The 27,531-nt window shown below is 41.1% G+C and overlaps 1 protein-coding gene across 1 annotated transcript in view; it reads right to left on the reverse strand.

Moving 5' to 3' along the window:
• Positions 1 to 27,531, reverse strand: part of prdm5 (PR domain containing 5) — a 46,510-nt gene that overhangs the window by 4,220 nt on the left and 14,759 nt on the right. The window contains exons 9-15 of the mRNA XM_008298821.1: positions 26,391 to 26,475; positions 26,140 to 26,297; positions 25,656 to 25,749; positions 20,716 to 20,876; positions 17,455 to 17,548; positions 6,980 to 7,065; positions 355 to 459 (exon numbers count right to left, since the gene is read on the reverse strand). Of these exons, the coding sequence (XP_008297043.1) occupies positions 355 to 459; positions 6,980 to 7,065; positions 17,455 to 17,548; positions 20,716 to 20,876; positions 25,656 to 25,749; positions 26,140 to 26,297; positions 26,391 to 26,475 (783 nt within the window). The remainder of the gene's footprint in view (positions 1 to 354; positions 460 to 6,979; positions 7,066 to 17,454; positions 17,549 to 20,715; positions 20,877 to 25,655; positions 25,750 to 26,139; positions 26,298 to 26,390; positions 26,476 to 27,531) is intronic.

Genomic DNA, 27,531 nt, shown 5'->3' on the forward strand with positions numbered 1-27,531 from the left:
AGAATCAATGGCATCATGTTTCCAATTTCCACAAATGCAGATAAAACGCAGCGTTAAAAGTTTGTTCCAAACACTGACAACAAATTCTGTCGCGTGTTCCCACCCCGATCTCTGAGAATAATTATTACCCCTGCAGTATTATAAGCAGAGGGTAATTTCTCCCTCTGATCCTCTCAATGTGTTTACGTGAGATCAGCCCAGTCGGCCTCTCCAGAGAAGCAAGATCACTATCTGCCTCAAACTGAGCCCCAACTCTTCCACACATCTGGCCTCGTGCCAGAGCGCCATCACATCTACACACACAGATGAAAACAAGTAAGAGTCAAGAGGTTCAGAGGTGCGGCAGACACTCACATCACATTGGAAAGGTTTCTCTCCCGTGTGGGTCCGCATGTGTTCGTCCAGTCCTCTTTTCTGGCTGAAGGCCTTGTTGCACTCGCTGCATTTATACGGCTTCTCCTGCAGCAACACACACACATCGCATTTAAAGAGGGCACTTTATCTGTCAGTGTGCAGCAGAACAATGCATAAAACAATAATTCCCCAGTTTTGGTCACATATGGACAAAACCTGCAGGAAAAAAAAAAACCCTGTAATGACACACATATGTGCATGCACACACGCAGAGAAAAACAAACACAGCATACTGGAAAACACAAGAAGATGTGGAAATATCCCTGTAAAACACACACACACACATTCGCTTTCACACACTGATGCCCTCTCACTTCACACCCCAGCGTTCTCCCTGGGAGTTCACGAAGATATGAAATGAAAGATTGTACAGCCCCTGCAGTAGGGAGGAAATGACCGGCATAGGGGCCATCAAAAACACATGGATTCCTCAAAAGAGCAAGAAAAACACGGAACAGAAAATCCCTTTGAACGTGTATCAGTACGTCGGCACAGTGGGGCTGTAGAATATCACTCCTCTGTCTCCACACCTCATCAGTTTACCAAAGAACATTTCCTCTGTGCCTTTTGGAGGCTTGTCTCAGTGTCAGTCAAAGCAGCTATCGCGCTGTGGGTGTGTTTTCTCAAAAAAAAAGTATGCTTGCGTGCATGTGTGTGTGTGTTGAATAGAGTGGACAGTAGGCGTGTGCGGCCCACTCTGAGGGGAAACAGTGGTGACACCTAAAAGGCTTGAGGAGAAATGAGAAGCATGGAGATAGGGAGCGGCTGAGTTCCCAGTGTCACCCTTTGGGAAGCTGTTTTTGACAAATCTGGCTGATAGCAGAGGCTCTACCCATTTAAAGCTTAGTTGTCATGGGAACGGGGTGAATGCAGGAAGTAAGGGTCCTGGGAAAAGTGCTATCATGTGGGCGGGGCAAGGAGTGCCCAGTGACACAGGATACAAAAGGAGGTAAAGATCAGGTTCAGTGCATGAGCGGCTTTAAGTATGCAACTGTTTGTGTATGTGTGACAGAATGAAGGCGGACAATGGAAATAAAGCTGTGTGTGTGTGAGAGAGAGAGAAACCCGCCTCAAGGAAACAGACTCCATCCTGATCAGTGTAATGCAAATTTCCACTTAAGTCCTTAGCTTTAACAGGGATCACGTCTTTTTCCATTAGGGCAGGACGGCTGTTGTATGAAAGAAAGAAAACTATGAAGGGTCAAGGCTCAAAGGTCCTGAAACACATGGATGGACTTAGGTGATGTGATGTACCCAGAATGCATCACTGTGACCCTGGTAACATCGAACATCTGTACCTGGTGACCTTCAGTCTTCAGCAGCTGTTCAGCCGCTGACCTCTGACCTGACCTTTCCTCTCAATCTGACCACTCTCTACAAAGAGCATGTCTATAAATGCGATGGAGCCTTGTTTGCTTACTCCAGCAGAGCCGATCTTCTCGTATGACACGTTAAATATGCAGGTATTTGTAAAGCAGCATGCTAACAGGAAGTCGTTGTGCTCTGTTAGGCTTCGGGCAGCAGCTAGAGATCACCAAACATTATAGGAGGCTTGAATGTTTTTCAGAGGAGCTCGCAGCATGACTCTAGGCAGTGTCTGTCTGTCTGTCGATTGATTGGCTTTTCCTGCGCTTTGGTCCAGAGTCAAATATCTCAGCAGCTACTGAATGTTATTTTGTGTTGCCATTAGTGCTCCCCAGAGGGATTCCTTGACTTTTCTTCTAGTGCCATGATGAGATTGTAATATTTGTCCACAGTGAAATGTCTCAACAACTAAACGTTTGGTTCAGGCTTTCACTTCCCCCTTTGTGGATTCTCTGACCTTTCATCAGATCAAAATATTTGCTTGTCTGATTCTTTGGATTATGACCAAAATTCTTGCAAAACTGATTACATTCCCATCAACCTCAGTTTCACTTTGGGTTTTGTGGTAATTAGCAAAGGTTAGCATGATAACATGCTAAACAACAATGGAGACTCCCCAACCCCTTTGTTCTCTTCACAAAATAGAGTGCTGAAGGGACAAGTGAATGGATTTGACACCATGTATTTTGTGGATAAAAGGAAAATCTTTGGTGCAAAATGCAACTGGGTTACAACAGCACAACAAACCCGAATCAGTATTTGCTGTCATCTGTATTAAGTACCATGGAACAATAGTTTCACATAGTGGTTTAGAATTGAACTACATGAGCTGTGATTGAAATTATTTTGACTAATTACATGTGAATATGTAAACACAGAGTTTTCAAGTGGCCTAGATCTGTAATTTCCAACTTTTGTTGTCAGACATTACCCCAAGAAGCCTGTCAGATGAGCTTCAGTGCCCCTTTATCAAAACACCAGTTATGTTTTAACTGAATCTATATGATTTGACATTAATAACTGTATAAAGTCGATTTCGTTTCAATATTTTTTCATACAGTTCAGCAGTCATTGTTTAGGTTGGTTTAGTGAAGTTCCCTTTTATAATGCAGATGGACTTGGGACATTTTAGAAGTTTTTTTTTTTCCATGAAATAATCTCACCCTGCCTTAAAATGGTTGAGATGTAATTTAGTAACAGCTGACTTACAACTCTGCTCAAATACTGTAAAACTGCTGTGTGCAACCTATGGCAAGTTGTAACGTTAGAGTAATTCAGCCATACATTTTCAAAACGGAAACCCAGACATATGGTACTCTAGTATCCTGCACGTTGACAGGATTGGTTCCTTTGTTTTATTATTATGTTTAAGTCTGGTATAGACAGACCTATCTCCATATTGTGGGAGAATGGTCTGGCTGCACCTCATCATCATTCTGCTACAAGGTTAAAAAAATAAAAATAAATAAAAATGCATTACTGCAAACAAATAACCGTCACCTTGGCCAATGTTGAGCCCAGGATGCAGCAACGGTGCCCCAGGGGGTCAGCAATGTCATTAAAATGGCTAATTCAGCAGGAAGAATCAAGCAGGCCTCCTTTGCACATCCAAATCTTCATCAAAGATTGGCATTTTCAGTTTGTATGTTGATACTCAGAGGTTGTTGTTGTGTCCCATAGTCGAGGGGATTTTAAAACCGATTACATGCAGATAGTGGAAATCTGTGTGAAATAGCAGGCTTATACTCAAAGTCTGCATCCAGTGAGTTTTGGCCAACTCTTTAGACTTTTTTGCTTTGTGCTACTTATTTTTAATGTATTCTCAATCCTTTGCAACAGTTACAGCCGACTCAGCTGCCGGCTTTGTCATTTTTAATAAAATTGTAATTTCAGTTTTTTGGCAAATTAGTTGAGTCAGTCTTTCCATGTACTCATCTGAATCTGCAGAAGTACCCCCTAATTACTGCTGATTGGGAATCATTGACCTATAGCCCAAAACTCTTGCCCAAGAATAGAAGACAATATGACGACAAAAACAAATGTTTTTGCAATCATAGAACATAGAGGCACATCCTTTTACAGCAATATTATTAAAACATTCTTTAATATCCAAAATGTCAGCAGCCCGTATCTGCATCAAATGTGTTCCATTTGGTTTTGGTGATGATGTGGTTTGCGGTATAAACAAATTCCAGTCGCATCCATCTCAAATCGTCTGTACATTAACAGTGAGCTGCAGCTCTTTCAGCCAAATGACATTAGTTTTTCTCAACAGTGACTTCATCTGGCTCTGCTGTTTGTAACTGTTCAGCCCATATTTCAGAGTGCTCTGAGCAAAGGCAGGTCTGGGAACATTAGGAACAAAACATCAGTCAGTTTAATCAGCACCACACTAGAAAATTATACCTGCCTGTTTCTACTGAGACACGCCAACCTGTGCAGGATACCTCCATTATCAAGACACTGTAAGAGCAGAACACAGTGCTCTGGACAGCATTAAAAGAGAACAAATCTTACAAATTAACCATGTTGACAGGCCCAGACTGTCATAGTCAAAGCTGTAGAAACTGATGATGGAAATCTATGACAAAATACGCATTAAGACTCATTCGTCAATAGTGACACCAACACACAGATGCTCACTGAGAGCTCATGGAAAGTGTCGCTTTGGCGAAGAACTTGAATTCGTTGAAAAGTGACGCAGAGAAATGAGCTGCTCAGGAAATGACTTCACGGCATCCAGTACCTTTTCCTTTCTCCACCCCGAACCCTGGCCCACTTTACATTTACATATTCTGACTATGAATATTCAGCATCCTCGTGAAGTTTGCAGTGCAGTTTATAAAGAAGTGAAACTCTGACTGTGAGAGGCCAACATAGTTTAAGTGCAACCAAGTCTTTTGTGTCGGTAGGCAGTGCTGGAGGACCTCTGAAAGAACCTGCAAGTGTATGAATTACCTCATAATTAAATTTGTAGGGAGTGTCACGTATGTTAGACACAGAGGAGCCACGACTTTTTTCACACGGCAAAGTGTGTGAAAGTTTATGCATGTGCACTCTGCAATTCAGACAATGGCTAAACAAAAAAACCTGAAGCGTAGCACTCGATAGGGTATGATTAAAATCAGTGGGACACCTGGGAGTGAGTTGGCATCTCTTTCACTCTTTCTCTGTCTCCACCTATTCAGTGTCTTATCATTTTGTATCTAGTCTGTCTACATGATGCAAGGAGCTCACATATCCATAAAGTACACATTGTGCATGCTGCTCTACTTAATTTTTGAGGTCAAAAAGAATTTGATAAGGGCCAACTGTTGGTCTATTTAATAATATCGGCCATTGAAAGAGCTAAAAAGATGTGTTCAGACAGTTATTGTCAGTTATTGTTATCGTAATTCAATACACAAGCAAAAACTAATGCAGACAACTCAAGTTTGAGCAGTAACAGCCTGTTTTTGAATCTAACAAACATGGATCAAAATCAGGTTGCACTCAGTTTGTATTCTGGACTATGGTAACACACTGAAAGCCGTAAAGTGTAAGTGTTTTTAGGCAGCACATATTTTGAGTTGTCGAAGCAGGAAAAGCAAGGTAATGTAGTTTTAGGACCCTGAAACTGAAGCAGCAAAACAGAACTCATCAATCTTTAACTATGTTGTTTACACCTATCATTATGTTTCTGTGACATGGAAAAATGTCCTCTGGTTATTTAGTGATGCTTCATCACTTCAGTATATATAATAATGCAAAGAAAAGGCAGACTTACTGTCTCTTGGTTGCACGCCTCCACCAACTAGTATCTCCCTATATATGTACGTATAGTCATAAAGTTTTGATGTGAAAAGTGTTAAGTGTGTGTAAGTCTGGAAAACAAATCTGATTCTGTCACTGCCATGAGTAGAAAATGCTTCAAATATGGATGTTGGTGGAAAAAAGCTACAAATTCTCAGGATTTTTCACAAATATGTTTAACACACACAAAGAACATCTATACAATCATCACAGTTTCAAGGTGGACACACAAGATAAGTGTCAGCAGTTAAGTACTGACCAAATGGGAAACATGGTCCCAATACCATATTAGATATTTGTGCACAATTTTATCATAATTAGCCTGTGAATTAAAGTGACTTTGCTGTCCCTTGTCCTTGCATTGTCCTGGAGCAGCAACTCCCCAGATTAAAGCCCCCCTCTCCTTTTTTCTGTGATTGCTTCAAACAGTTGAGTCTTTGTGGACAATAATATAAGACTTTATAGCACACAGTTATGGCCCAAAATGGGAGTTACCCCCTTGTTTCCAGGCGCGGCCTTTTTGAGAACTTTTTGAAGTACCCTCCTATACTTATATTTTATAGTAGGGAAGCCTACTAACAATGGAAGCACAGTTTATTGTACCATAAATGGCTGTGGTTGGATAAATTGTCATCACACTTGGAAAGATGTTTCAATGCTGAAATCACAAATAAACTGTCTTGTCTATGGGTGAACTTTTTTTTTCAAATACAAAACAGCATCTTCTCTTGAGCTATTTTGAACAATGGTCGCCCTAATAAGCAAAACTGCCACTATTTTTAGTCCATGCACAAGTAACATATAATGGAAACCAAAGTATATCGACATGCAACGGTGTAATCTTAGGTTGAAGTAGTTTTCAACCAGTGTATATAGGCAACAACTGAAGTTCTAAAGTCCAGATATGACTTTTTGTGTAAGTGAGCTACCTCAAGTTTTTCAGTGACCCCAATAGTGATACATTTTTTGAGTTAGGGCAAAAAATGTGTGAGGTTACAGTGACCTCTCACCACCAAAATCTAATCAATTCTTTGTGGAGTCCAAGTGAACATTTGTTCCAAATTTGCAGAAATTTCCTCTTTGTATTCAAGAGATATCACGTTCCTGAAAATGTGACAGCAGGAGAACATAACGCCTCTGGCTACGGCTGTCACCAGTGCGGAGGCATAAAAGCCCATTACAAATGAATCTTGAATTTTGAATTCTACTCTGCACATCCAAACCATTCATATTCATCCCATCAAGATGAGCTAATAAAAGTAGGATTGCACTAAATGATCTGATAAACTGTCATATGAAAGAAAACTGTCGCGTATGGACAGAGTAGAATGATGTTTAGCAACTATTGAGAATACAAAATAATTGATATACAGGCATTATTAACTCAGGGAGAAAGGAGAAAACTTACCCGAGTGTGTGTGCGGATGTGCATCTTCAGGCCATCGTTCTTGCTGAACGCTTTGTCACAGTAAGGGCACTGGTATGGGCGCTCACCTGGGAAATGGAAATCATTAGTGTGCATGAGACATCATTCATGCATGAACCAGATACTGTTTACATTTCTTACAAGATCAGATGTGAATCCATCTTTCCAGACTTTAAGCTCTGTGCTTGTGGTCCAATCACATTTTTCCAGACTAATCAGGCTCCCATGAGGGACTACTGGGAGCTACAGTATATTTTGTGTGTTAGTCAGTGATAGACGGTGATAGATAGAGGGTTCATCCATGGGCGTGGGCTTCATCTGAATATTTGGGGGAGATATATTAAGTAAGGAGTGGGGGGTTCCCCCAATGGGAAATTTTGTGCATCAAACACTTAATTTCCTGTATTCTAGTAATTTTTAATGCACAAATTTGTGCCTTTTCTGCATCAATTTATGGTGAAATTGTCTTTATTTATGTGAAGAAAAACATCAAATTCAGGCAACACGTGACAATTAAACATATATTTGAAAACATGTATGGATCCAATTACATTCTCCATAATAGATTCAGTGGCTGAATGCACTCATAATTCACAATTTGAGAGTAAAAAAGATGCAGCGCTGAAGATAAATACCTGCCCCTGACAGTGGTGTTGTTGTATTTATGACTAAAGTCATACTAGTTTTTCAAAATAAAAGTCTTCTGTTTCTTTCATATTTTTATTCATTAGGGACAATTGCATATGTTCTAAATATTTGAGATATCTGCTGCGTACCTCATGAAACCTACACCTATGGGTTAATCCAATTAGCTGCCAAATATTTTTTTGAAAGAGCTGCCCTTTTCCAAACAACTTCAAAGCATGACTTCTTAGATGGTTCTGTGTAAAAAAAAAAAAAAAAAAAAACTTGTGACATGTCAGGTGATTATACTGTACTAAACAGGTGCAAACTACTTTTGAAATATACCTTTAAATGTGTGAAATAGCACAGAAATGTGTGGATCCCCCACAAAAAACAATCCTCAAAGAACATGCATATTGCACACATCACACTACTTCCCTCCCATCCTGTAAATAGTCTTTTTGACCGAACACCTTGACCTGGCTACTGGTGGAGCAAATGTCATTCACTCTGAGCTGTTCATGTCTGATGCACACCAACTTCCCACTGCAGTGGAGCAGCTTGTGTTGGCTTCACTTCATGGCTCGCTATCTGAGCCCCGACTGGCCAACAGTTTAGGAGCACATCAGAGGCAATGTGGCTTCTCCCGTTTGGATCAAAAGCAAATACAGCCAAACTTGTACAGATCCTATCTGAGCACGCAGTGCCGATGACAAAGGGAAAGCGACAGGCTGTCAGTCAAACGGTCCACTGACACATGGATCTGTTTACCATGTGCTGATTCACGGGCCAGATAAGAGCCCCGCAGTTGATTACTAATCTACAGAAAGGATGTGAGGTAACCTATAGAACTATGCTGAAATTAAATATTCAGAAAGGAAAATACAGTACTGATATGAAAAAATCTGGCTTCAATAATTACTTATTTTATTTCATACTCTTCACTCAAACTGGAGATTTAATTCACTCCTGTGTCCAGAAAACTGAAAATACATCTGGGATCATACTAATCTACATTTTCTTAAGTCTCCCTCCTCATAAAACTCTCTGCTGAATTTCTATATCTGCCTTCAAGTGTACACGCTACAATTTAATGAAGTGCTGCCAAAAATAGATACCTACAGCTACACATTTGTTGGTTCATTCCTTCAGTACAACAATCTAATTTCTTATCCGCTTCACAGTAACGTAATCTCCCTTCAGTGACTAAGTGTTGAACAGGCAAGCAAGTAATTTTATTGATGGGGGAGATGTTTTGCCCCTTTAAGTAATAAGGTTAATTAGCTGTGTTTCCTTGGGATTCAAAATGCAAAGATGCTTATTAAATCAGAAAATCCATCGAGGGAATACATGAGAAGAGTAATATTATCCCACTGCTATAAACACGACTGAATTGGAGGAGTGTTTCTCACATCAAGTCCTAATCGAGTTAAACAGTCAAGATGTGAACCTTTGACTGAGGTGTACAGTCAGTATTTAAAGGCCATTTTTATGTAATTTTATCAACACTCTGAATCACCACAGGGTTTGAAAAGTATGTCACTATTTATTGCCAGAAACGGTAAAAACTGATTTTCAACTTTACAATGGTCCTTGAACTACTCATCTGTGATGTCTCATTCCACCAGGAAACCCAATCTAAGCCTAAAGTGGTGATATTTCATTCGAGTCACTTTATTCTAAATTTTTTTATTTAATATTTTGCCAAAATAAAAAATTAGCATAAACCAGATTTTGTAAAAAACAAGAAATGCTGAACTCCTCAGCGCAACCATAAAGCCATTAATGACTGTGACCAACAGTCCAAGGATAAACATTCTGCGACTTTTCAGCTGAAGTGCAGGCAGTACACAGCAGATAAAAGACATGTAAGAGAACTAATCTAAAAAGTAGTAAAAACCATGTGGAGTCACCATTTTTTCCAGTATTGGTGAAACATGTGGGCACTTAGAAATATACTGCATATGTTAATTACAGATTTTTTTGAATTTGTGTACATTGAGTTATCAAAGAAATAAGGCTGCTAAGTGTGCTGCTTCCATTTTTACACTGCAGTAGAAAAATGAGCCCACAGTGAGTAAATATATGGCAGCACCAAAAAAAGCCCAGAATCTGCTTGAGGTTGTGAGAGTTAAGTTGCACAAACAAATATTTAAGGGCACTGATCTTAACACTTCATCTTCACGTTACATGAAGCCTGCAACTTCCTATGTCGACATCACGTGGCAGATAAACACGTCAGGTTCAAAACCCACCATAAACCCCCCACAAGAGGGCTTCAGAGGAGCACAAGGAGGAGCACTGTGACACCAAGTGATAAAACGTGTAACCTCAGCTCGGTGCGGAAAGGGTTAACGTGACATATGTGGGCTGATTACACATACAGAAACATGTGCATGAGGGCAGCTCAGCGATCTGTCCCAAAATCCCCGTCTGTGCAACCTCAGCCTCTAGGAGGCCTTTTGTTGACAAACAGGAAAATCTGAATCCCAGATGTGTTTTGAGACAGAGGCGAGCAAATCCTATGTCTTATGTAGCATGTGCGGTATCGGGTTAAGGCCCAGTGTTAGCCTTGGGGAGTCCTGGGGAAGGCATTAGTGCGCTAATAGCACCGGAGCACAGTGTGCTAGTGTACTCTGTGGCTTGAATCACATCCCTCCCAGGAGCTGGCTATTGTCAGTTAATACACAGTACAGACAACCACACCCTGCTAACACTGAGACTCACAATAAGTGTACAGCAATTCGCCTACTTAACCTGCACACTCTTTGGTTTCCAACATGTGTCTCATTAAGAAAACGCAAACAGAGAAGATGATGGTGTTCAATATTCTAAAAGTGATAATCATCAATATGGTCACATCTATTCAAAAATCACACTCAAAACTACTTTGTTAACCAGTCATGGCATTTAAGCAGACCTGGAATCAAACCAGAGCTACTCAGTCCCTTAGCAAAACAGGAAATAAACAAATGCTACTTGGAAACTTAAGTAGTAACGTTCTTGCAACTTTGCTCTCTGTTATTCGTGCGAGGGGCTTGGTGTCTGTTCTGCTGAGTGTTACTGTAACTAGAAACCCTCCACTTATTCTCCAGATTGAGCCAGATTGTTTGGGGATTATGAGGGGTGGCTGCAGCACTGAGCCAGGGCTTTATGTGTGTGGAGATGGTAACTGATTTAGCATGTGCTGAAACAGTACACCATCTCTTTGACCCTGGGTGTCTCCCCCGCCCCCTGCTGTGGCCCTCACACTCCTTGTCTGCTAATCGATCCGTTTGGCACCCCTTGTGTGTTGTATATGTGTGTGCATACGGCCGTGTGTCTGGTTAGCAGATGGCCGGGTTTGTCGTTTTTGCCTGCCGCACAGCGTTCGTGTTACGGAGAGCGCTTTGTAGCTTCGGGGCTCCGGTCTGAAAGACATTAGTGCTGTCCATCAGAAATTAATTCCCGGCTTCCTCCAGTTCAGGCAGACAGTGGCCCTCCACTGTCCTTCTCTCCGCCCTGCGCCACATGCCGACAGGGGCCACAGAGGTAATGCAATACCAGTGTGTTAAAGATGATAAGAGATTGCCTTTGATGAGCAATAGGAACGCAGAACAACTTTTACACTTGACCTTTCCATTATAGCCAGGGTCTCAGTAGATTTCTCCACTTCCTCAAACAATTGGCTTAAAGTCGCCCGTGTGAAGGCATCTCAATCAGACGACTCCGTGCCCGAGTCCTGCCACACATGCTGCAGATCTGAACCTGACACGTGTCTCAAAACCAAATCCACAACTCAAATTAAGCACCTCAGCAACCAAATAGAGTTCAGGCCGCGACGGTGAGACCCCATTTATCATAGAGACAGACAATAATTCACTACATGGTGATTTTGCTTTACATGATTGTAACCATGACCACACTGAAGACAAACAAAGTCATCTGTACGTAAATAGGTTCAGTGATTTCAGAGTTCTGCCAGATGTCAGTCTGGGGGCAGCTGTTCTGTCGTAAGATCACTTAGAGCTCCGACGTGTAGCTTTATTAAACATCAAAATGTGGCCGTTGAAAGCTATAATCGGCATAACAAATGACGTTGTGATCAAGACAATTATTCTCCTCGTGCAATGCCGGCGGTGCGGCTGGTGTGGGTTAACAACATTAAGTATTGCATTGTGTATTGTTTAATATCATTTGTTGTCTCACTGAGAAACCCGTACTTGCTAAAAGAACAGATGTCTTCTTGCCTAAGGTTCACATGGCAATGATTTACTGATGTTATGATGCTACATGTAGCACAACTGCAACACAAGCCTTCAATTCATTGACGCAAAGTCGGAGCAAATGTTAGCGAGCCACTCCTCCATCTACATCTGAGCAAAAGCAGGCACTGGGAGTTTGGCTGTTTATAACACAATGTATGCTTTGATAATAATGGTTACCTGGTGGCCTGGATCTGCGAGACCTCTGCCTTTTTAGCTTGTCAATGTGGGTGTAAACCTTGAACTTTATATAACAACGAGAAACAAAAGCAATGTTACAATAAGTAACTTAGCAGAGTTCATCAAGTTGAAAATGTGATGGTTCTCTGTCGTTCATGCGTAAGTTTATTTTCTGTCAACGTGCCTTTTATGCAGCGCTGTGGTGTCCAGGTCAACTGTTTAGTCAATATACTCTCATCTGACTGCATTTTTATTGGTCAGATAATCACAGTTTTCTAAGATCATAAAGAGAAGATTAGATTAGATTAGATTAGATTAGATGAAATGCAGCGGCCACTTCAGGAGACAACGAAAGTGAACGTTTTGAGTGTCTTGCCTATCCTGGACATTCATTCTGCAAAACTTGTGGCTGGGTGACTTTGCTGGGCGTCTGGACAGTGAACGGTGCTGGAATTGTGGCGATCGGTTGTGATCTGGACATACTACACCAACACGGAGTCCGATCGGAGACTACGCCAGCAGTTACCCGAGAGAGAAGGAAGCGTAAACGGTGCAGACGTAAACAAAGGAGGAGGAAGAGAGCCAGGATCCATGTTAGGCTAAAGGCCTCCAGACTAGCTGGACTCCTACTCTCCAATGTCCGCCCCCTCGACAACAAGCTGGATGAACTGTGTTTGCTGAGAGAAATCCGCATAGAGTGGAAAGACTTCTGTGTGGACGACATTATTCCAGGCGGACGGACAGACAGCTCGCACTGGGCAGCATCTGTGGCTTCACCATCATCATACCATCGTGTGTGTCTTTGTGTCCCTGAAGACCTAGCAGGACCTGAAGAGGTTCGCCATGTTCAACGTGATGCTGTGCATGGACACAGCGGCCAATTCAGGAGATAGCGAGAGTGAATGTCTAGTGCAGGGGTCTCCAATCCTGGTCCTTGAGGGCCACAGTCCTGCATGTTTTAGATGTTTCTCTCTTCCAACACCCCTGATTCAAATGATCAGCTCATCATCAAGCTCTGCAGAAGCCTGATAACGATCCTGATCATTTGAATCAGGTGTGTTGGAAGAAGGAAACATCTAAAACATACAGGATCGTGGCTCTGGAGGACCAGGATTGGAGACCCCTGGTTTAGTGTGTCGCTTATCCCAGATGTGCATTCCGCAGAACTTACTAATTAAATGATTCTGAAGAAATGCTCTCTCATCTTGCCTGTACTACTGTGTATGTACAGCAAAATGACAACAGACTTGATTTGATTTGAGAAGAGTGCTGCATCTACAGGCTTCCAGGATTAACCCATTATTTTTGGCAGCAGGAAGAGCACACTGTGGTTGTGGAATAAGTAAGATCGACCTGTGAACACTTCTGCATTTTCAAAACATTGACCTGGTCCCATCTGATTGGGGACTGCTGGCTCTAACTTATTTACTCGTAATCGACTCCAAACTAATTCACAGTCCCTCAAAGGAGTCTTTGGTTTTGCTGCATTTTGTTCAAACAGATGGCCCAAGCGTTGAGTGTAAACTTTGCAAACAGCAGTTTCACAGCTCAACAACCAACATGGCAGATAATCTAAAAACAGCAGCTTGTCTGTGTTGTTTTCCTCAATAGTTCTCGTGCTGGGATCATACGCTGATATCATCTGTTTTCAAAAATCACATGAATATGGGCTGCTGGTCAGCTCCGAACCTGTTATCATTTTAAATATCCAGGTTAGAATGATTTAATGTAGTGCACATACTAGCTTTTTATGTTTATCTATAATTCATTTAGGCTAATAAGGCCAGCCTGCGATAAATGGATTTGGATGAAGACTTGGAATGACTTCACTTGAGCAGGATTTTATTTTGGTTGACTGCAGCTACTTTTATATAAACAGTTTGATTCAGACATGGCAGGATCTTTATGGAGAAAGTCACTGTGGCACCAAGCAGCAGTGATTCAGCAGTAAGGTGAAAAGTTTAATAGTTAGTGATAGATTATAAAACTTATTTTGCAATTAAAGCTTTAATTTATTATCATCATGAGCGCGGGAAGCTGGATCTCATTTTTGAATGAATCATTTAATATTTTCCCGTCAATTGGATCATTTATTAGACACAAATTTCTGCAAGATGATACGTACATTGTGTGACATCTGGATACAATGATCTTCTCTCGACTGTCTCTTTGTGTATTTAACTTTGTTCTGCTGTAGCATCTATATTAACTTGAGGGCATTCAATTCAGATTTCTGCTGTGTTAGGACTTACGTATTGATTTCATCCCAATCATAACTGGTAAAACATTGTGTGTAGATGAATCCCATCACAGACTGCTGTTTGAAGTTGTTGTTTATTTATATCTGTTTATTTATCATGTTTCTGCTTGTTTTATTGTTTTATTTATCACTTTTATTTATTGCCTATGAGAATGATTATGAACAGTGAGCTCAAATTTAGAGCAAATGGTCCTTTTTCAAGTTTTCAACATGTGCAAGTACATTGTAGACCCGCTGTACTGACTGCATGGGAAGCTTATTTTTTTAAGGGTTAAAATGCACACACCACTTTGTTGTAGTGCGGCTCATGGGCTCACACTGATCGCTGCTGCCAACATGACATGTCCTATGATGTCAGTATGACAGCAAGTTGCTGGGTTCTGTCAGCGTTTCCCTTGGCACAAATAATTTTCATGACCCCACTCCGGTTGTTCACCACATCATGGCACACATGGTGGGAAAATCTGCTCTCACTGAGCTGTGATGTGGACAAGAACATATTTGCTCCATCTTGGGGCCAAAAAGAATAATTTAGAAAATGATAGAAACATCCATCATGACTACCGAGTTCCACGACATCCAGCTTTTTGACAGCTCCGATTTTTATGGCTTGTCGGTGATCTCATAAAGGCTGCTTTCTGAGAAGACGCCTGCCTCTGTGGCACTACGGCTAATTTGCCTGAGCTCAACATGATGTTCTAACCAAATTAGATTGAAACGAAATCCAAGCCAAATATACAGAACACGTCGTCCCAACTCCTCAGTGCTCTCAGGTTGATTTTTCTTTCAAATTTTTTCTTTAATCTATTTCACACTTTACTCCCATTACTTGCCCATTTCTCTCTGAAAGCTCTGACGGTAAAATGATAGGGGAAGGGAAATCTCCAAGGAATCCTTACAAAGTCCTCTGTGTTTAACAGGTAAATAATCAATGCTGACTTGTTCCTGTGAAGCAGGAAGACAAACAAGATCAAGCTTTCCTGTCGGCCATCCAGAGAAGCTGCAGATTTAAAGGCTTCTACCTCAGCTGGTGGCCTTCTTTAAGAGATCACTCACTGAAAAACAAGACATCCTTTAGGATTTTTCTTACATTAACAGGCCTATTTTATGATACGGGCTATTTTATTACCCGATCTGCATACCTACATGATCTGTCTGAGAAGAAGATGATTCTTGTCGCTCAGGGAACGACTCACACTGTTCAACCAGAGCTTATTTTTTCCCCCCTCACACAAAAAACACAACAAACAAAACAAAAAAAAGCCCAAGTCTATAGAATGAGGGGACAGATTTACAGCCAGTCAGGGTCAAGGGTCATCCGGCTGGATGCTTTCTTGGAGTGGTCTTTTCTCTCTTTGCTCCTTTCTTTCTTTGAGGTGTCCCCTCGGCTCCCACCCCTCCCCCAGCATTCCTCTCTTTTGTTTATTCTATATAAATACAATCAGACTGGGCCGCGGACCACACTGGTATACATTCCCTCTTTCTGTTGGTTTGTCCTTCACACATACACATGTACGCAAACACACACATACGCAGCCCGCGCACACACGGATACAAAGGGAGCTGTTGACAGAGTGTGGTAGCCTTGTCAATGGAAAAAATATACACGTTTTGACACACTAATCTTACACAACAGCTGGAGAGAAGGTTTCATAAATACTGCTGAAATCATTTATAGTTTGAGACATGCTGTGAGATCCGAAAGTATAAAAAGGACGGAGCGTTAACGAAGCTGATTGATGATTTAAGCACTGAAGGTATTAGATAGCAAACTACACTCGCGTACAGCAGGTGAGTCGGAAGCTGCAGGACAACAAAGACAAGAAAGGAAAGATGAAGTTAAAGTGAGGAAAAGAAGAAGATAGCCGGCAGTGGGCAGAGAAACAGAGAAAAAGAAAAAGACAGACTGAGGCCAAGAAGTGTGTGTGTGGCCGTGCCAGGTCTCTGCACCAGTCTGTTGGTAAGGAAACGCACAGGAATGTGTGGCTTTCCAGTTTAAGGCAGTTTAATGAACATCCAGGGCTCTATTTTTGTGGCTGCACCGAGGCTGGCACAAGCAGCGCTACAACATGTTGCAATTTTCTAACATTAAAATGTTGATTCTCGTGGATGGATCTGTGCACGGTGCACGGTGTGAAAGTGGAAGAAGAGGTGTATTCAGATAAGATTCTGGATTAGGTGTTATTTGGGGTGTTTGGGTTCATCGATATTGTGCCAGGAACAGACAAAGACCAGATCTGTTTCTGAAGTAACAGTTCTAAATTTAGTCTATACACTTATTTGGGAAGACTGATACCAGTTTGAAGTCTGTTTACTAAATATAAAGCTACAGTGAGCAGTTGATTAGCTTAGCATATTAACATTTCATTTGCTTATTTTGTACAAAAAATCAAGTGAAAAAACAACAACATGGTGATTTTACAGGTAGTTATGGGCTGAACACCTTCTTGGAAGAGAGATATAACATGTTCAGTCAATAAGCTTTGCATTTGCTAGCAGATGGATTTTGTCACTTTTTAGATAGAGCCAGGTTAGCTGTTTCTCTGTGGTTCTGATCTTTATGCTAAGCCACACTAACCAGCTGCTGGCTGTTGCGTCATATTTCAGAAGTGCAACTTTTTCTTTGACCATGCCAAATATAACGTGTGACTGCCAGGCATAATAATCTTGAATAACAGCACCAAGCTCTTTAAATCAACACTAAGCACATTTAAAACCAAATAATAAGGGGGGCTGCAACTAATTCATTGATGAGGTAGTTTGATTTATAACATGTCAGAAAATGGTAAAAAAAATAAAAATTAAAAAAATTAAAATTAAAAATTGGTTACAGGACATCACAACCCAAAAGATTTTCACTTTTCTGTCACAGAGACGGAATGAAACAGAAAATTATTAAATTATTTATGAAGCTAGAATCAGAGATTTTTTACTCATCTCAATTTATTATTGCAGCTCTATCATACATAAAGTAAAAACTAAATTTAAATGTGACTAAAGCTCAAACTAGCCCATTTGTACTGATCTAAAGACTGTAGTGTGAAAGCTTTATAGACATCTGCTGGTATGACACTCCACATCTTTACCCTGAAGCTGCAGGTGACGTAAGGTCCATTTAACAAGGCATTGACCTGTGAAGGACCACTGACCTGTGTGGCTGCGGATGTGGACCCTTAGCGTGCCGTTGCTGGCAAACTTTTGTCCACAGTACGGGCAGATCTTCTCCTTCTCCCCCGTGTGCGTCTGGAAGAGAAATGATAAAAACGGACATATGGTGGATGTTAAGGAAAACATTTGTAACTTCTTTCCTGCATTAGTAAACTGTGATCCACTGTGATAGCTGGATTTATATCAGATACTCATCAGAATATTATCAGAAACTTAAACTTTTTCATACAGTATCCTCAAACAATCCTAATTTGATTTTGGTGCAACCTGAGAATCTACATTCCACTTTAAATGTCATGTTCGTAACTGAACTATGCGATTGGGTCAAGAATAAACAAGATTTCAGCCTCCATAATGCACCACTAGCTAGAGGTAGACGCAGTGAATGGAGATGCACATGTTCACATGACAGTGGACTCTGTGAGCTGCCCTGAAGTCAGGATCAAAGAACACAGACGATGCAGATTTGCCAGGGTCCAAAAGCCCAAGAGGCCTAAAGGCCAGGGTGCACGTATGCATTCATCTCCTCCTCCTCCTCCTCCTCCCTCTTCCTCCTCTCCCTTCACCTCCCAGCAGTCCACGGTGTTGAGCTCCGTGGACGCATGAGGAATACACATGCAAAGAGGGAAGTGGAACATGTGGAAAGAGTGTACAATCTCTTCCATCCCGCCTCCCCCATTTCCACTGTGCTCCTTCTTGCTTTTCCTTGTTGAAAAGTGCGCTCTGAATTCCTCCTCCTCCCGGTCTGTTGTAAATTCCCGAGAATAATCGTGAGTATGAAAGGCTCAAACTCAGAGCGACAGTTTCAACAGCAGTACAACAATACAGGAACACCTCCTCTCCGGGCCCCCATCCTTTCCTCCATCACCCCACTGTGTCCCTCTGACACCTCGGGTGTTTCGTTACAAAGGCTCCATCCACACACACACACACACACACACGCACACACACATGCACAGACACACACACGCTAACACACACACACATGCTCACACACATGCGCATTAACCAACACACACTCACACACAATCATGCAGAAATAAATCCACTTATACAAACACGTGCGTCCCAGATGGATCAATGTTGCATTATTTAGTATGTTGTTTGTACAACAGAGAAAACATCACTGGTCCTCTACCTCCATAAACAGACAGGCAGTGGGAACGCTTCCTATTTCACATGGGAATTCAGATTAGTGTGGAATCTGATGGGAGTTGTATGTAATTATCAAAAGTTTTTTTCTATCAATAATTTGTATGTGTGCAGCTACTCAAAAAGCAACCCAGCAATTTTCATTCATATGTGCATTCTTCCAGCCCGGCGCTGACAGAGGTGAGGCTACCTTCTACAATGTGCAAAACATACAATACATGCACATACATGCTGACACACACACATACACACCCTCTCATATAACACAAATCCAGGCTCACTGAGGAGAAAGCATTTACTGTAACACAAGAGCGCTCCACGAATAACTCTGGCCTGATATGTGCAGCGTTGCTGTTCATTTACACAACCAACTGCTGCAGCACATATCCGCACATATGACTCACACATTTACGGATCTGTTCTGTTTTGGCTCCAGCACAAAAGGAAATAAATGTGATTGCATAGCAGCAAGTCATTCAGTGTCATCTGCAAAGTTTAAATCGTATTTACTTCTTTTAAAACTTGTTTAAAATCCTGATTCAGGTGAAATGATTTGCGACGTGCTGAACAAAGTGTTGCCTTTTTCCTATTGCAGCCACTAAATGCACCCTCAAAGGTCTCTAAAATGCTCAGTTGACCAAAGAAGAAACCAAAGCCTGTTGCTTTTTTCATCATATTACTGAATTTCTGATATGTATTTTTTTTAATAAAATGAGACTTGAAGCAGGAGTAATAACTAAGCTGGGCTGAACTGCAAGAGGAGCAGGAGGAGGCAGGTATGGAAACAAAAAAACAAATATGAGCAGTAAAATATCTACAATAGATAGAGTCTCCACTTTTCCCAGGATCGGTGACACCAGTTGGCACTTGGAAAAATGTTGTACACATTGATTCCATGTTGATTATTTATCATTATTTATGGTATTATATATGTGTCACTGCAAAAGAACATTTTTGAGTTTGTTCAACTTCTAGTCATGGTTGTGCTGTTTCCATAGAGGATTTTACAATGCAGTGAACAATGAGCCCACAGTGATTAAAAATGTGACAGGAGCAAAAAACGCTCAGAAACCTCTTAGGGTTCAGAAGGTTAGAAACAGAGGTAAACTCGTACAGTGATTATTAGAAACCTATGATGTTGAAAAGATACTTATCCTTCAAAATTCACTGTTGAATCAGAAATGCTGCACCGAGCTCCATTTAGAACATGGCTGTGATAATTATTTGTGATTGTTCAAGGCGCCAAGTTTGCTCAGACAAACATTTGCAGACTGCACATTAAGTAAGATTTCAACAACAGTGTGGCCAAAAGCTGGGCTACTCTACACATGTAAACACAGGCAGTGAGTTGTCCTCTCCTCTGCAACCTGACTTTGATCAAGGCCAGATCTCTCAGCAGCCTCCAGACACTGTAAGCAGTGAGACGGTTCAACATGCCTGTCTTCAGCCCTACTGTTCTGAGACAACCTCCAAGACATTTTCTTTTGCTGTGTGCCAAGAAGCTGTTTGGTTTCAATCTTGATCCATAACCGCACCGGACGTTGTCAGGTTTAGGGCTCATAATCTGCAGCGAGATCTGTTTGGGGTTTTGAAACCCTGCGGAGCTAATGGACTAACTGCCATTTCTAATCAACACAGGAATTGATTTTAAAGCCTTCATGGGCAGCAACGGTCAAGACGGATGTCTCCGGCAGGTTTGATCGTCCAAGTCTTTCACGAGACAAGGAGCAGGGCTGGTTGTGAAACAATGGAAATGTTTTGGTGAAGTACATGGTTAGGCAGTCACTTCTTTACTTGTAAATTTAGTTTGATGGCGGAAGATTGATGATGGAAAATCAGATGTAAACTGTAATTTAGTGAAATCCTATTACTTTTGCCTTTCACTCGAAATGCGGTCTAAACTTAGCTACTATGTGAGGACAATTTTGCAATGTTTCATAAGGGATTTTCTGACTGTTACATTTGAACTCTGTGCATTTCGAATAAACACAACCCCAATTTTGTCAATTCCAGGACAAAGTAACAGCCCCAGCAGACATGCAATCACCAGGTGTGATTGAGGCTGTCTGGCTCGAGCTCTTTTCGCTTACCTTCTTGTGGCTCTTGAGGACAGACGGGGTGACAAAGGCCTTCTCACACAGGTCGCACTTGTACTTCTTGTGGCCGTCGTGCACCACCTGGATGTGGACGTTGAGCGTGTCCTTCCTCTTGAAGGTAGCGTCACACTGGTCACACTTGAATGTCCTCTCACCTGTTGCAAGGGTGGACGGAGCACTTGTAAGAGCCATTTCCAGTTAGCTATTGTTGTGCTTCTAAACACACAGTCATCACGCACAGCAAGAGGGGACCCAATTTCACCGGGGCGATTGTGTGGGCAGAAAACTACAAAGGGAGGGTGTTTCATTGCACAGACAAACCCCAAACAATGCTCTTTAGAACGGTCTGGTTCTGTTTTTTTAACAAAAGCCGTTTTTATTGTCTATCTGTAGCCAAACACATCCCACGGGAAACAGTAAAACAAACTGCTCCGCCATATGTTTGGTCTGAGTTTCAAGCGGTTCTGCTTTATTGTTTTTTTTTTGTACAGTGCACAAAAAAACAGGCCTGATTTTATTAATCATTCCACTGCGCAGCACTAAAACGTCAGACAGCACTCAGACAGTTATGTCGGGGCACAGTCTCAGCTGTTCGCAGAATGAGGCCTGATGTTTTCCTTCACGCCTCCGCACAACAGCCTCTATTGTTGAAGGGGAGATGTTTCCATTATATGGAGATCATTCAATTTCCACAGAGCAGTTTAGATGGAGGGAGCAAGTGGTTACAAGCTTGTGCTCATTTTCCGATTACCAAAGCCGATGATGGTCAGCTTAATAAAGTGGAACACTAGTGGAAGCTGAGGTTCCCCTTGTTTCTAATCACGCTGAAACACTCGCTTGATAATAATTAATGTCAATGACACCCTCAATACACGGAGCAGAGCCTCAGTTTGATATTAAACCAACATGTTCAGACAATAACTTATACACACACAAACACAGGGTCTAAACACAACTGACCCAACAAAAAAGTGCTTAAATCAGCTCTGACCTTAACTCCACTCACTGCATAACTTTAAAAAATTATCAAAAAAACAACAACAAAAAACTTTGCAACCTCTAGTTCTTCAACTCTGTATAATACAACAAAGTCTGATGTAGCCTCCTGATGACAAAACATGGCCCAGTTTAGTTGCTCCAAAGCAGTTAATGGAAACAACAACCTCATTTGTATTTTCTTTTCTGCAATATGTTTCAAAAGTTCTCTTCAAATTCGCTTGGCATTTATAGGGACACATGACTGGTGCCATTCCCTGGCCAGAGAAAAATAAAGCATGACACAGAATCTGCCACACTTACGCCACAGAAAGCTGTTTTTAAGTGGAGGACTTTAGAAAGAATGCCCTGAAGTAGATAAAGGTGGAAGACCCTGGTGATCCCAAGCTGCATCCAGCCCAAAGATATGACAAGTCCGAACCACTGTGCCAAAATTAAAAGGTAAATAAGTGGAGTGCTAGAAATAATAATAATACATTTGAAAATGAAGAACTTTACAGTGGGTGATTTTTATTTTTTTTTAAAATTACATGCTGTAATTGAAATTATATTACAGTTTAAAGGTATTCATAATTAGATCATGGCTCTGAGAGACTGGTGGGTGCCATCATAGGACAATCCCTGGTCCAAAAACATTTTTTCATGACCCACCTCATCTCTAGTGACGCGCCACTTCTTTGCTCATTTTTGGATTAGCCAAGAGTTACAAGGAGTCAGTCACTGTCAAGCTGGAGACAGCGGCTGTTCACAAAACATATGGATGACCTCATGGAGGGTTGGTCCATCTTTATATCGGGGCAAGGAAAGGAGGAATACCCACCTCTGATTAAAGGCCTATAATTTTTTTTTTTTCAATAAATGCCATCACATAGATAAGTCCCAGACACTATTTCAGCACTGATTTTACAAGGTTAAGAATGATTTAAAGCAGTAGATGGCATGTTGAGCCATTTTCAATGCATAAAATGTAAATGTAAAAAAAAAAAAATGTGTCAAAATGTAAAAACTAACATGTCTTTCATCAAAGCAGTCATAAGTTTAAATACATGACAAAGACTAACAAGATTAACAAATTTTATGAAAAACTATTCTAACTTGCTCTTTTTTTGGCACATTTTTCACAACAGTTTCATAACTGTGAGGATTCTCCTTCACTTTCTCAGCAGCCTGAAGGTCTAAATGCAGGTCACTTTGCAAGGACTATCGTCATTGTAACACCTGACAGTGTAACGTCACCACTTGTATAATATTCTCTTACCTATTTCTGTCAGTCATGGGTTTTTTTTTTTGGCATCCGACTTGATGTTAAACCTGCTTTATTTCTATCACCGCACAGTGAGAAGAGAATATTTAGGACAAAATATTACTCGTGTTTCAGATCACCTTATAGAACTTCAGGCACAGTTACATTTGTCAGGTTTTCTCAGCTGATTGAGACAGCCAGACATGAAAACCTTGCAGGGAGAGTTCGTTCTTTAACTCCTCGTCCATGTTTTTGTGAATGAAACTTGAACCCAAATAGAGCAGCACAGGCTGATTTGTATAGAAATTGTAATTTCAAAAGTCACAAATTTCACAAACTCATAAAAAATAGGTTGAAAAAAAGCTTGTGTCAAGAAAGTGAGGCGAGTCCCACTTAGAACACATGTACAAACAAACCTCACAGAAAAAACTCAGTAGTTTAGAATAAGAAAATAAAAATGAGTTTCATCAGAAAATCCAACAACAGCTGTGCTTCATTTTCTCACTGTGAGCCACTTGCTGGAGAGCTCAAGTGGTTCTCTGACTTTAACCCGTAAAGGCAGACAAATTTATTCAGCGGCATGTCTAGTCTCTCACCTGCGGTACAGTGAAATCACACACTCGATCCTCTAGTCCCACATACTGTCTAGAACTTGATACATAATACAAGTCCTGGTATTATGTTGCCTGCCGCCCAAGACAGCGGCAGGAAATGCCTTGAGCTTACAATCTCTATGTTATCTGGCTCAATTGGAGGACCAGCGCTGCATCCTGCCAAGGTTCAGTGGCAGCTCAACTGTCCAGGGAGAACGTTTCTGTCAGAGTCGGCCAGGGACGAGCAGACAATCAGAAAACCAATGTCTTAGCAAGGAGACGTTTGATGGGGCTGTGACATCTGTTGCTAATGGAAATGTCTACAGGGATAAGGATGAGATGACAGCTAATAAAAATGTATCGCCTGTAAAACTCACTGGGCTGGTTTAAAGGTTACCATTCTAGATCAAAGTACAGGGAGAAAACCATTCACACCAAGGAACTGGGTTCATCTTGTTACTGCACTTCAACTAAAAATGATCAGAATAACATAATTTGGTGTGCTGCCCATAAATTCAAGTTTAAATATCAAAATAAACCTATCTTCCATACCAAAACAAAGAGCGAGACGAAGCAAAATTATCCTTGATGTATTTTTTTTCTTAAAAATATTTTATACATCAGAGAAGCTTTAAAAACGACTTAAAGTCGGTGTAAGGGGAAAACATGCATCTAAACACGAAATATATATATATGTGTGTGTCAGACAGTAATTGACAGTTCAGGACATTTTGGGTCGGTCAGAGATCATGCCTCGATGACACACTGGAACCATACTTTGCATAACCTACTAACATTACAAAAACTAGATGACATTTACATCAACAGATGTCTTGCTCCATCATGAGTTACTGCACCTACTATGGCCCACAGTTTGCTAGCTAACTATATCTCCATCCAGCAAATGCAGATTCCCTGGATGCCAGAATATGCAAAACGACTCAGTCTCCCTATTTCAATTTCCAAAGAATGCTAAAATGAAGAAGAGGTGGATTCACAGATAATCCCTAACTGGTGAATGAGGCCAGACAGTCTACTTCTCTCCTTATCCTTGGTGGTGCCACTCTCAGGAATAAATGTCCCCCAAATCCTTAGTTTACTGAAGTAAGTAATGTAGTTCACAGACACTGAAAAGGGCTGAAAATGTTCAATTTTTAGAGTGTATGTTTGTGTCTAACCTAAATGCAGGTCTGTTTTCACTGTTAGTACAGTTCATTTGAGATATTGTGAAAGATGTGAATCATTATTCACAATACTGTTTTGTTTTGTTTTGTTTTATTTGAATTCAATGTTGTATATATAAGGTGATTTTTTTAAATCATCTAAATCTTACTGGGTGGTTATTAACAAAGTTTGGCTGTAATGTGACAAACTCAAACTCAGTCAAACACATATTGAATACTACTTTACACTGACTTTAATGTGTGGCTGCATAACTTTTGAGAAAAGACGTAACACTTTCTTCCTTGCAAGTGATCAGTGTAATTCGGAGGCAATTTAATCAATCATTACCCAGTTAATTTAACATGTACATTTCCAGCACCGTGTTTGTATTCTGAGAGTGTGTGGGCAAATTTTTTGCATGATTTAGAGTTTAAAAACTTAAATCTGCACTTTAAGCATCGACTGCTTCTGTCTGAAACACATTATTTTAGCCTTTATCTCTTTAAAGCCCCCATACTCAAAAAATCTTTCTATTCTGAGTTGGCCAAACCCTTTGCAGACTTCAGCTGGGAAATGGAAAAAAAAAGAAAAACAACAGCTGGATTTCACTTACTTTCCTTACTCTTCTCCTCAAGGTGTCAAATTCTCAAATACATATGTGACACATGGGAGTGTAGAAAGCCAGCAACCCACTGAACAACCTTAGCAACAAAGATTAATAATGGACAAATGTTTTGTGGGCGAGCATGACAGACGTGACATCAGTTCGACAGGGCAGTACAGGTAGCATCGCAAAGTGTTCAGAACATTTTCTATAAGTTCACCTTGAGTTGTAGAACATGAACGTCATAACGGTGTATAAATGAAAAGAAAACTGATGTGTCTCTTTAACTTCATTGTGCGAAGGCTTCCAAGAACACACTTGTGTTCATACTTACTATTGTGGATGAGAAGGTGACGCTGCAGAGAGAACGGGGTGCGGAACAGCGCCTTGCACTCCTCGCACTGGAAAGGCCTTTCCTCAGAGTGTGTCTGCAGAGAGAACATCAGCATGTCTGTAACATGGACGCGTCTTAAAACTGATGTGAGAGGATTGTGAATGAGGCTCCGCAGCCAATTTGGTTTGTTGACTTGATGAAGACAAGCAGCTTGAGGGGTTTTAAGTTCAAAGTGCTTCTGTTTTTCTGACTCCCCCCTTCTGCACCCGTCTGTCTCCCCCTCCGCCCATCTATCTGAGTGACAACTCAATCCCAAAAGTAAACAAGCGGGGGAACCTCGGGGGTGAAGAGGACCAGAGACCCCACAGATAACAGCCACCAACGAGACCCTGATTGATTACAGCCTCACTAATATCAGCTTTGAATCGACTCTGCCGCTCAACTGACATCTCCATCGTGGATTACTATGACGCCATTCGCTTACCTTCTTGTGATTCTTGTAGACGTTGCGGTGAGCGAACTCTTTCCCACACAGCTTGCATTTGTACGGTTTGTCCTCACTGTGGATGATCTTGTGAGCCGTCACCTGGTCCAAACGCTTGAACGATCGACTGCAGATCTCACAGGTGTACGGTCGCTTCTCTAATCAGTCGGAGAACAGCAGAGATTCTTTTCAACAAACAAAGACGACGCATGAAGTAAAGAAGTCATCAATTTACTGCAGCTTTCTCTTACCTGAGTGTGTGATCATGTGGCGTTTGAGCTGATTGGTAGAGATGAACTTTTTGTCGCAGGCGTGGCATTCAAATATTTCATGTACCTACGACACAAAAGCCAAAGTAAGTTTTGGTCTTGCTGATTATTTTAAAAACTCAAGTGTAAAGGGCCTGTAAAGGTTCAAGGATCACGGCCCGTGATGGTCAACTCCAGCTAAATCTTGTCCGTTTTCATTAGACTGATGTCCACAGACAGAAAAGTAATTAAAGTGATGAAAAGTTTCAATCCCCTTTCTGCTTCGGAGCATAGTTCCAATAATTGCACATTCAATAGTTCCCCGGCGTACAGCTGCAAAAGCATATGCTAATGCAACTCAGCTCCTCTTGTCACAGCTGCTTCTGTAAAAGCTTGTTCAGCTAAATGATGATAATGGCAGTTTTAAGCTGCTTTGGAGCTAAATTGTCATTATGGAAAGTTTGATTGCTCTTCTGCAAGAATAATACGTAATGCCCCAATGGCTTTGATTGAAGCTATAAGAACATGCCAGATATTTTTGTCAGAAATGTGACATATTTAAAATAACACTTAGTAGGAATCAATTCTTCTGCACATCTTCATCGGATTTTTACTCAAAAAAAAGACGTTTATCAAAAACTGATGTGATGCTGACCTAAATTTACAGACACGTTCTGCCTTTCTGATCTCTATTTTATAGCAGACAATAGTGTGTGATTAGAAAATGCTTCATGAGCCACATAGTAGTAAAACTGGCACACTGACACATTAGGAGGCCACATAGGAATATCACGTACTCCTATTTTAAAGGCCACAGGAGATCTGAAACTGGAGAACACTGACTCAGACAGGTGAAGTAGGTTAAATGATTCACTGCACAACTATGTCACAACTTCCAGGTGACTTTAAATGTTGGACACTTGGTGATAAATAAGCTGACAGGGATGGATTAATGTCTGCTGATTAATCTGGATGATACATGTTGACAGCAGAAAATTGAATTTCACAATTAGCAGCTGGGAGAATTAATGAACGAAAGTTAGTTAATGAGTGAAAACCAATAAGACAAATGGTTTGAGACAACTTCAACACCAACATCATCAAAAGAGCTTTCCTGACCTGAAGCCTGACATAGCTAATAGAA

This window comes from Stegastes partitus, unplaced genomic scaffold (assembly GCF_000690725.1).
Source record: "Stegastes partitus isolate 25-593 unplaced genomic scaffold, Stegastes_partitus-1.0.2 Scaffold30, whole genome shotgun sequence".
NCBI classification, from domain to species: domain Eukaryota; kingdom Metazoa; phylum Chordata; class Actinopteri; family Pomacentridae; genus Stegastes; species Stegastes partitus.